The 10,692-nt window shown below is 37.1% G+C and overlaps 1 protein-coding gene across 2 annotated transcripts in view; it reads left to right on the top strand.

Annotated features, from left to right (window-relative positions):
* Positions 1 to 4,296: 4,296 nt before the first annotated feature.
* Positions 4,297 to 10,692, top strand: part of rad50 (RAD50 homolog, double strand break repair protein) — a 28,326-nt gene continuing 21,930 nt past the window's right edge. The window contains exons 1-14 of one of the 2 annotated variants that reach the window (XM_008426949.1): positions 4,297 to 4,345; positions 5,444 to 5,577; positions 5,745 to 5,828; positions 6,159 to 6,310; positions 6,404 to 6,589; positions 6,697 to 6,901; positions 7,014 to 7,142; positions 7,870 to 8,035; positions 8,629 to 8,687; positions 8,873 to 9,007; positions 9,217 to 9,423; positions 9,766 to 9,948; positions 10,160 to 10,317; positions 10,405 to 10,580. In XM_008426949.1, coding sequence (XP_008425171.1) covers positions 5,449 to 5,577; positions 5,745 to 5,828; positions 6,159 to 6,310; positions 6,404 to 6,589; positions 6,697 to 6,901; positions 7,014 to 7,142; positions 7,870 to 8,035; positions 8,629 to 8,687; positions 8,873 to 9,007; positions 9,217 to 9,423; positions 9,766 to 9,948; positions 10,160 to 10,317; positions 10,405 to 10,580 — 1,969 coding nt within the window. In that variant the 5' untranslated portion in view covers positions 4,297 to 4,345; positions 5,444 to 5,448. Of the gene's footprint in view, positions 4,346 to 4,402; positions 4,506 to 5,443; positions 5,578 to 5,744; positions 5,829 to 6,158; positions 6,311 to 6,403; positions 6,590 to 6,696; positions 6,902 to 7,013; positions 7,143 to 7,869; positions 8,036 to 8,628; positions 8,688 to 8,872; positions 9,008 to 9,216; positions 9,424 to 9,765; positions 9,949 to 10,159; positions 10,318 to 10,404; positions 10,581 to 10,692 lie in introns of those variants that run through there. The other variant, XM_017308758.1, reaches the window with a different exon arrangement.

The following is a 10,692-nucleotide window of genomic DNA, read 5'->3' as shown; positions in this document are numbered from 1 at the left end:
AATAATCTGTTCTGCTCTTATTTTTCTTTCTTCCTAGTAACTTAAAACTTATCAAGGACTTTTCTTGGAGGAGCCTTTCTCTTTAGCTGAAAGTCATTTTGACAAATCCAGGATGTGTGAGAGGTACTCAAAACAGAAGGACTTGAAAATCAAAGAGGAGGAAATAATGTCAGAAGACATTTTAGGCTACACTTTAAAGGCCTGAAAAAAAATACCCTTACATTTCTTAAGTTGAGTAGCTTGAACACCCTTATGACGTTATTGCATGCACAACTGCAAAAGTGATGTTCTTAAAAACACAGGGGGTTATATCTTGACATTAAGTAATTTTAATCTGTAGGAGTAAAAATATGTAACAGTTTTTAAGAAAAGTTAAATTGTTCTGATCAATGTAACTTTAATGCAGACACAATGGTCATAATTTCAGAATATTGGGGTTTTGGAGATGCAGCTTAATTTTATCTATGGATTAGTAATTATATAACATACAACATCAGTGATTACTACCACAAAAACTGGATGCACAATTTTTAATTCATGTTGGATTTTCCCTGATCCACAAAGGCTCAATTAAACACACTTCTTAATCTCTTGATCACATAATTTTTTGCATCCAGCACCAAGCTTTGGGCATCATTTTTTGCTTTATATAATACTCTGCTTGGGAAAATTATTAGATTTCCTTTAAATTATTTGGCAAAGTCCACAATGTTTCAAAAGGGTTGAGATCCAATGAATGTTTGGTAGGCCAATCAAGAACCTTAAACTCAGTGATACCCAACTTATCCAGTTGCGTAATGCAAGTGGATACATTTCTGACTATATGTATATATAGATAGGGACAATTTTTTTATGGATTGATTCAACAAATGTATTTTGGGTTGTCTGAATTATTCTATACATAACAATAAGACCTATTCCATGCAGTCCACCACATTTGGAGCATGAGAATGCTCTGATACATCATCAGTTCAAAGAGTGGTCCATCCTTTTAAATAATCTCTTTTCTCAAGAGGCTCCTCAGTAAGTGAAAAGCTCCAAAACCTATTTTCCATCTAAACAGCCCTTCAGTGTTGCAATTTTTGTGAAAGGCCAGAAGCAGACTGTTCAGTGGAAGGTAATACTGTCATTTTAGTTTTTCGGTCTGTGACTGCTACTGCCTGGAAGTCCAAAACATCTAATTTATTCATTCAGAAGAAAGATACGGTCACTGCTATTTCATATCACTGTATCTAAACCTACTGTCATTGCTATTCCTCCTTCTTGTACTTATTTACCATGTCTTTCTGCTCCCCTGTCCTTCCTAAAATTCCAGTGTTTTGAAAAGTGGAAAATAATCTGATGATTTAAATGTGTGATTATCAAAAATACAAAGTTAACCAATTCCATTTAGAGGGTGGCAGTGGGTATTTTGAACTTGGACCACAAAAACACACAAGGTTCACACAAGACACAAGGTCATGGCATTTTCATATCAGGACAGGATGAAAATAGAAAGAGGGCCATGAGCTGGACAGACTGAGGCACAATGAGTCAGTGGGCTGATAACGCAGACAGACTGAATCAGTGGGCTGAAAGCAGGAGGCAGTTTTATGTGCGTGTCTGTTTGTGTGTTGTTGTCTTTCAGGGGGAAGACTAAAGGGAGGACATCAAGGAGATGATGTTTCTGGGTTTTTAGGGGGGTCGCTGCAGGTGGGGTACACTAGGCCTACAGGTCCCTGTGGATGTATGATGTTCTTCAGTTCCCCAAGCACCCGCACCCTTCCCCGTGCACACAGACTAAGAATAACCTCTCCTTCCTTCTTTTTTCCGTCAACATTTATCCCCTCTTGTGCATACAATTACAAACACACACACTAAAACTCTCCACTGTCTTACAGTTTGAATTATTGCTCATGCACCTCATTATACACATGTTTAGACAATGATAATTCTTGCAAGAATATTGTCCTGGTCAAGCTATTTTTACTGCAACTTCTCTCCCTCCTTTAATGACCCCAATTGTAACCCAATATTCTTTAAGATAACTAAGGATTGCCCCCAACTTTTTTCTAAAATGCAATGGTTGAACAAATTCCAAATGGTGATTTGAAGAATATAATCCTTTTATTTTTGACCTCCCAATAATTGTTTATTGTTGTTGTAACTAGGTACACTTTTGGAAGAAAGAAGAGTCCTGAAAGGTTCTAGACATGTTCTGGAAGGAGCAGCATGTGAACTACATCTRAAAACCAAAAGATCACTACTCAAAACAGTTTGTGAATATGTGGCTTTATGGGATATATTATGGTATTGATATCAGCACAAATGGCACAAAAGTGGTTATCTCACCAGTTTCTTGACAAAAGAGGCCACAAAGAATAGGCAGCATTTTTTTCTGCTGTGTTCCTCATTGCTATTCCATGAAGCCGGTCGTCAGGGTTGGTTGCATTTTATCTTAAAATAAATACTTTGGTATTGCTCCATGTCAGACACCAACTGCCAGCTCAGTCTGTTCATTTTTGGTTGGCTTACATTGGAGTCATCATAACGTTGTCAACAGCAGCAATTCTTAGTCTGTGTGTGCAAGCAGTGGCATCTGTGCAATGACAATGGATAAACACACCACAATACAGAATGCTTTTAGATTGATAATGTGTTTGGGACTAGAGTTAATGACATCTGCAGATTGCACCAAGTTAAGTTACAGAATCAATGACAGAATAAAAAAAGTTCTCTGAATGTTGGAGAATGGTATTATGTTTTCTATGAAAAAATAGATTTTAGCCTTTGAAATGCCTGTTAAGAAAAATTAGACCACCATCTTATTGGCTCTTAATAGGTGAAATACACTGGTGACCGAGCGCCTCAAAAGTACTATTTATAGAATAGTCATTCACTGGCATGCTGAGCAATAAGGAGAGGGAGCTTCAGTGTGATCGCAGTATCGTTTTCGGCCAAACAGGGCCATCTTGTGGTCAAAGATCTGATGACAAGTCCAATGTTTAGCTAACATGTCATTGTCTGTGGTTCGTTCTGAACGTCAAAAAAGACACTTGACTGATTGCAGCTTAGTTTAGTTTATTTAGAAAGACAAACAGATTCAGTCCTCTTTCAGATTTTCTTCTTTTTCGGCATTTCCTTAAGGAAGTCAAAATTCGCCATCAGTATTCATTCTACCCTCACAACAAATAACTTCATGTCCTCTTTTGCCACATTCATCAATCTCCTTTTCAGTCTTCCTCTTGGCCTCTTGCCCTACGACTCCAATCTCAGTATCGTTCTGTTGATATAATCATTGTCTCTCCTTGGAATATGTCCCAACCATCTCTGTTCAGCCTCTGTAACTTCATTTCCAAAACAACACGAGCTGTTTCCCTGATCATATTCAGAAGAAAAATTAAACATTATGAGTTCTTTGATATATAGTGTTGCCTCCTGACTTTATCTCATTAGCACTGACTCTACCATGCAACATTGCTGTCCCTTCATTGTCTTGTATACCTTTCATTTCCTATTTTATCACATATTACACACTTTTTTCTACCCATTCCAACCTCCTTACACATACTTTTTTAGCTCTCGTCGACACTCTGTTGCTCATACCCCATTTTTTCCCATATACACTACTGTTGAACAGCACAAACCTCGATTCTAAGCTTAAGTATTGCTGTCTTTAATCTACTCTTATAAAAGCAAAGAGGAACCACCTTCCTTCTCTGCATCACATCCACCAACCTCTCAGATTTACATAGTAACATTCAAAGTCCCTAATGTCAGTTCCACACTCTTCCTCTTCTCTCTCTCTCTCTCTCTCTCTCTCTCTCCCTCTCTCTGCCCAAAGTCGTCGTCTGATTTCCACTGGCACCCTGTAGGTCAACAGCAACTGGCAGTCATTGTCACACAGGCTTTGAACGATGTGGTATGAAGTTCATGTTTGTGATTTCCATATTCAGAAATAAATTTTGAATCAGGTCCAAATTCAGTTGCAAACATCTAAGAAAGAAGGAAATAAAGAACAACAGAAAGGAGGAAAAGAGCAAGCCATATAGGGACATATTATCACCAGTACGATAACACACTAAATGAAAAACAAGTTAATAACATTCAAGTTGAATTCATGCTATCTTTTTATTTAACTTTCAAAGTCAGATTTAAAAAACTGTATTAATGAAAATATATAACAATTTCATTTTCAAACCGATTATTTTAGCAATAAAATGAAACGCTAACTGTGTTTGAATGGCCATTCAATGTTTATGTTGTCATTTTGAGACCGGAAGTGAGCAACTAATCTTACGTCACTTTCCCTCACAGCGCGAAAACTGCAGTTCCCATTTGGTCATAAGTGCAGCCACTGTCCAAGGTAAGAGGGTGTAATTGTTTATGTATATGTTTAGGGAGCGCTCCTTTTAACCATGTTACTGTCAGTGTATCTTTATGACGGCTGAGTACTTCGAAATGCATCTTATTAGCTGTTAAACCGCAAAGTAGCAGTGGCGCAAAACTTCGTTGTTAGCTAACAGGTAAACATTTTTAGCTTGTTATAAATTCTCTTAACAAAGTCAACAAAACTTTTTAAAGGTAGCCGTCTACTCGAAACTCAGTTGAAAACAAATTAACCTTCTGCAATTGTGTCAAGCAGAGTTGTGTAATAATTAATTCGTAATTTTATTGTAAAATATAAGATTTAACGTCTAAAATGAACACGTGCGTTAACTTCAAATGCTCTTTCCGCTTTGTGTTTATTACTTTACAGAATTCACGACGTGATAAATCTAGTGATTAAGCATTAAATAGTCTCCATTGGCTAGAAATTGATTAGAAAATTATTAAAAGAAAAGATGCATGAAAGTGTTTATTTGTTTTACTATTGCTGTTTTGTGAAGAATATAATATTGTTTATATTTTTCAGATAGTGTATACAATAAATATAAGGAATTCAATACATTATTGCTGTACTTTATATTATTAGTTGCACCAATCAATTACCCAGCGATAAGGATGTTTCAAGTCTCTTTTGATTGACTCTCATTTTTAATTATCCTATTAAATATTCTAACATTTATTTTTCTTTTCTATGTATGCATTAAAACTCAAAATAGTAGGGGTGTATGTTTTTATGCATGATTGAGACTAATCTTTCAATAACTTAATTATAAGTAATTCGAAACTACTCCACATCTATAAATTTTTCCTGTTAAGTGTGACAAAAGTCATAATTGACACATTAGACACTAAAAATCACAATTGGCAATAAAAAGCCTGACTGGGGCATTTCAGCTTTGTAAAGTTTTTTTAACCTTTGTTATAAGTAAACAAACAAAATACATCCACAACTATTAATAGTTATTAACATTAAGTTCTTTTTATTAGTTTTTTAGCTGATTGGTGGAGACTTTTTCATCTTTAAAGCATTTATCTTATACTTTAAGTGCCTTTATTCTTTTTCTCTTTCATAAAGCAAAAATGTCGAAGATAGACAAAATGAGTATCCTCGGAGTGAGAAGCTTTGGGATTGAGGATAAAGACAAACAAGTCATCTCCTTTTTTACTCCTTTGACTGTTCTGGTGGGACCCAACGGAGCAGGGAAAACGGTAGGAAAGCATGAAGATAATGCTAACTATTAAGCATGGCCATGGTTTATTTTAAAGCTCTGCGGAAGAGGATAGCTAAGCAGAAGTTTCTGAAATACATTTGGTATGTTTTATAATAGTTTGTAATCTCTTTGTACAATATGATCCAAATGTTTTTGTGTTTTCAGACGATTATTGAATGCCTCAAGTATGCAACATCGGGGGAACTTCCCCCTGGATCTAAAGGAGGAGCTTTTGTTCATGATCCAAAGGTTTGTCGATGAACATTTCATCCTTTTGTTAGAGAGAATATTTAAATATAGCTGTAAAGTACTATAATTAATTATTCATTTAAGACCTTATTAGTCATTACCTCAAATCTAATTAAATTTAGATTTCTCAAAAGCCATATTTGATTCAAATGATTTTTAAAGACAAATATGTTGTTTTTTTATCATTTTTGTAATAAAAAAAATGAAGGTTACATTTTTTGATTTTCCAGAATAACATTTCTGGTAATAAATTAATTCTGTTCTGGCTTGTCAGATGATGTTGTTGTTAATTTATTTTTGTATTTTTAAAGTGATCATGTGCCATTGCAGGATGCCCATGAGACGGATGTACGAGCTCAGATTCGTCTCCTGTTCTCAGACGTGAATGGAGAAAAAGTCACCATCCAGCGCTCCATGTCCTGCACACAGAAAGCAAAGAACTATTCATTCAAAAGCTTAGAGCAGGTCATTACTAGAATAAAGTAAGACACTTTCAGTAACCTACTGCAGTCTTTTACCTAGTGTTTGAAAACTTTTATAATGAGAACGTTTGTCTCCTGTTTTAATTCTCCCAGAGATGGTGAAAGAGTAAGTCTTTCTTCTAAGTGTGGAGAGCTGGATCGGGAGATGATTTCTGCTTTAGGAGTGTCCAAGCCGGTGCTGAATCATGTCATCTTTTGTCACCAAGAAGATTCCAACTGGCCACTTAGTGAGGGCAAAGCTCTCAAAGACAAATTTGACTCCATCTTTGCTGCAACCAAGTGAGTCCAGCAGATATTGCTGTTTCAATGAATGGCCAATCACCATAACACATCACAATAACACAAGTAACATCATATAATTAATCATTACTATTTACCTTGTGTAGATATATTAAGGCTCTGGAGACGATGCGTCAGCTGCGCCTCAAACAGAGTCATACAGTCAAAGAATGCCAAGTGGAGTTACGCTACCTGAAGCAAAACAAGGAGAAGGCTCAGCAGATCAGAGAGACTGTGGCCACCAAGGAGGCTCAGCTGATGGCCTCCAAAGACAGTGTCCACCAGACGGAGAGCCAGATTGAGCCGCTTGAGGTGTGTGAATTGTGCATTGCTAACAGAAGTAGCAATCGGCATAAATGAGGGTTAACGGTCAGTCTACATTGATCAGTAGTCTTCCCTTTTAATCAGTCTTCTTAATTGTCAGAATCGACTGATGGAGTTCGACCAGAAACTGGGGAAGGTGATGAAGTTGGACAATGACATTAAGGCTTTGGACAGCAGGAAGAAACAGATGGAGGAGGACAACAAAGAGCTGGAGGAAACCATGGAACAGGTAAAGCAACAGCACTTGAATATTAATAATAACTAAAAAGAAATGTCAGTTTTATCGAGAGCGCACCTGAGAGTTGCAGCTGGTGTGGTGAATTCATACAGGCAGCAGATTCAACAAGTGTATCTTAACATAAAATATTTTTCACTTCATAAAACACAAATAAGATTTAACTACAGGCTATGCAAGGAGAGCTTTTGTTCCACCAAGTGCTGCATCACTAAAGCTGTCTCTCTATTTCATTTTGTTTTGCAAACAAATATTGGGAGTGCAATATGATGATATGAGATTGTGGAAATGTAGGAAGTGTCAACAATATTCCAAAGCAAAGATATTGTGACATGATCTAAACGTCACATTCAGTCAGTTGAGGTTCTGTGATTAGTTTTATTTTCTTCTTTATTCATTTAGTTTTACAAACTTCTGATCATTTACTGTGCGAGTGTTGTCCACCTTTGAAGTGTATGCTTTGCTTTTCATTTTGGGCTGTAAGTATCTCTTTTTATTTAACTGTTGGAGAAATAGAACAGCCTGAGTCTCTCACTTGCCATAAATGTGAAATCATTTTTCTTCTTTGAGGGCTGTGTATTACAGAGGAATAAACTTGCACACACACACACATATTAGAATTATGTTTTTTATTGAAACTATTGTTATCTGAAAAACAATGCTGAGCTGTGCTTGTTTATGTAGAGATTCACTTTAAACCAGTGAACCATCTGTGGTGCAGGTGTTTCAGGGTTCAGATGAGGAGCTACAAGACATTTACCAGAACCACCAGAGGACAGTGAAAGAGAAGGAGCGCAGGTTGACAGACTGCCAGAGAGAGCTGGAGAGAGCCGGCCGGGAATGTCAGAGACTCAACAGAGTGAAGGCCGATCTCTTGGTCGAGCAAGGTAATGAAAATGTAAAATAAACAATCCCTAAAGTGCTTGATTTTAAAATGATGATTAGGGGTATAGATTGATATTTTTTACTTGTAGGCCTGCTCTGGCTTTTAAGCTTTCTATGAAGATGGAAGAGTCAATTAATCACATTTTGTTTTCTTTATTAGCTTTTGTTTACAATGATTTTCTGTGGCTGCATGGTGACATGGCTGTTTGCAGTGTTGCCTTGCATCAAAAAAGTTCTGGTTTAAAGTTGCATTCATGGGTTTCATCAGGTTCCACGGTGCAGAAAAATGCACTAGGTTGTTATTGTTGAAGAACTGTGTTTTTAATGTTCTTTATATGTTACATGTTAAAGTTAAACTATGGAGTTTTAAACATTGTTTTGAGTGCTGTTCCCTCCTTTGTCTTCCAAAGATATTGGTCTGATTGCCTTCTGGAGGGAATTGGTTGCAGTAGATTTTATTTAGTGGCATCACAATAAAAGGTGGTGAAAACAAAAACAAGCCACATTAGTCAGTTTTAATTTGTATATTTGTGATGTATACATTCTACAGTTCATAAATATGTGCAATTAGTGTTTTTCCTTATTTTCATCTCAGGTCGTCTTCAGCTGGAAGCTGATCGCCATACTCAGAACGTCAAGAGCCGTGACACTCTGGTGAGAGGAAGAATGGAGAAATGCACACTTATACTGACGAAAGATAGTTGGCGTTTCCACTGAGAGTTAAAAACATGTTACATTACTATTAGGAAATCTTAATTTGTTCTGATATTGTAATTAACAAAAGTTCCAAGAAAATAACAGCTTTCCTTGGTTTTTCTCTCGTCCTCTGCATCTCACAGGTTCGCTCTTTGTCATCCCATCTGGAGATGGAGGGTTATGACCGCCCCCCCTTCACTTCCCTGCAGCTTGAAAGCTTTCATCGTCACGTCACACAAAGACTGGAGCAGGAGAAAGAGACACTCCGTCAGATTACAGTAAGAAATACTTGGACTGAAAACAAAACACTCCTGTCCAATGACCTTTGTGCTTCCTGCTGTGTTTTTTGATAAATAATGTTTGATAGCTTTACTTATCAAACTTCAAATAACGTTTGACAAGCAAAATATCAAACTTTACTTAAATTTCACTAGAAATAAGTAGAATTTTGACAGTTTTGTTTATTGTTCTTTTTATTGTGTTGTAGGCAGATCTGCAGGAAAAGGAGCAACAGAAGCAGCAGTCTATCGATGAAATAAGGGATAAGAAGACTGGCCTGGAGAGAACCGTAGAGCTGAAGAGGGACATGCAGGGAAAGAAGCAGCAGGAGCTGAGGAACATCAGGGCGGATCTGCAGAAACTCGAAGGGTCATCCAGTCGACTGCAAGAGCTGGAAAATGAATTGGCCAAAGCTGTAAGATCTTTGATGACACATCTCAAGTAACGTTTTATCTTCTGATGATAGGTGACTGCACAGCAACTTTTGCYTTGTTGTATTATTTRAAAAAATAATCAACAGCTTTAGATTTTTTATAACTGCTGTCATATTATTCTCATTAGTTACAGTTTTTCATACCRTTTCCCAGTTTTTTATTTGGAAATATGTAAAGATTTTGTTTGAACTATCAAATATAATTATTAAGTTGTCATATAAATAAAAATATTTCTGTAAACATAAAGTGTTWACGTTTTTTTTTTGGCACATTTCAGTCACACATTCAGCAGCTTCATTCTGTATGTTGGTTTTCCCCGTCAGGAGTGTGAGCTGGAACGTGCCGTTCAGAGCTCCAATGTCGAAGAGCTGAAGACTGAGATTGAGGGACTCCAGAGAGAAAAGACAGAGCTTGACCGGGCGCAGAGACGGCTCGATCAAGAGATGCAGATTCTTAACACGCACACAACTGCACGCACGCAGATGGACATGTTGAAGAAAGATAAGGTATGAAATGATTCCGCATTGCAGAATAGTTTCAGTCCTTTCATTTCTTTTTCTGTGCTTGTTGCTTAATTAAATCATGGTAAACTGTTCAAATCAAACCACTTTTAATCTTCTATTTTCTTTGGCCTTTCTTTTTTTTTCTAATGTTGCTGCTGTTATCTTTTGTTGTTCTGTTTTTTTCTCTCCTCWTGCCTCCTCTTCACCTTCCCAGACAGAGAAGGAAGAGCAGGTACGGAAAACCAAGGCTCGTCACGGCGAGAATCTCACGTCCCTCCTGGGTCATTTTCCCAACAAGAGAGAACTGGAAGACTGGATCTATTCCAAGTCCAAGGAAATCAATAGCACAAGGGACAAACTTGCCAAATTAAAGTGAGTGGGTTTTATTTTATTTAATGAAAAACCTTTTTGAGTTAGTTTTGAAGTCTGTATGTCTGTTTCTGTTCTAATGAATCTCAGTAAAGACTTGGCGTCAAGTGAGCAGAACAAAAGCCATATTGCTGCTGAGTTGCGGAAGAAGGAGCAACAACTWACTAGYGATGAAGAGAAGTTCTTCAACGTGTGTGGCAGTCAGGATCTGGAGCAGGATCTGGGCAGATTGCAGGAAGATCTGGAGAAAGTATCCAAGCAAAGAGGTAACTGGACAGGAGCAGAAATGTACACATCTACAGAAAACTGTTTATTTATTGTAGAGATGGTGGCTCATACTTATTTTATCAACACTTGGAGGTTGCTGGTATTTTTTTT

This window comes from Poecilia reticulata, linkage group LG14 (assembly GCF_000633615.1).
Source record: "Poecilia reticulata strain Guanapo linkage group LG14, Guppy_female_1.0+MT, whole genome shotgun sequence".
Taxonomy (NCBI): Eukaryota; Metazoa; Chordata; class Actinopteri; order Cyprinodontiformes; family Poeciliidae; genus Poecilia; species Poecilia reticulata.
Note: the sequence above shows the minus strand (reverse complement) of the source record. Positions and strands in the feature narration are given on the sequence as shown.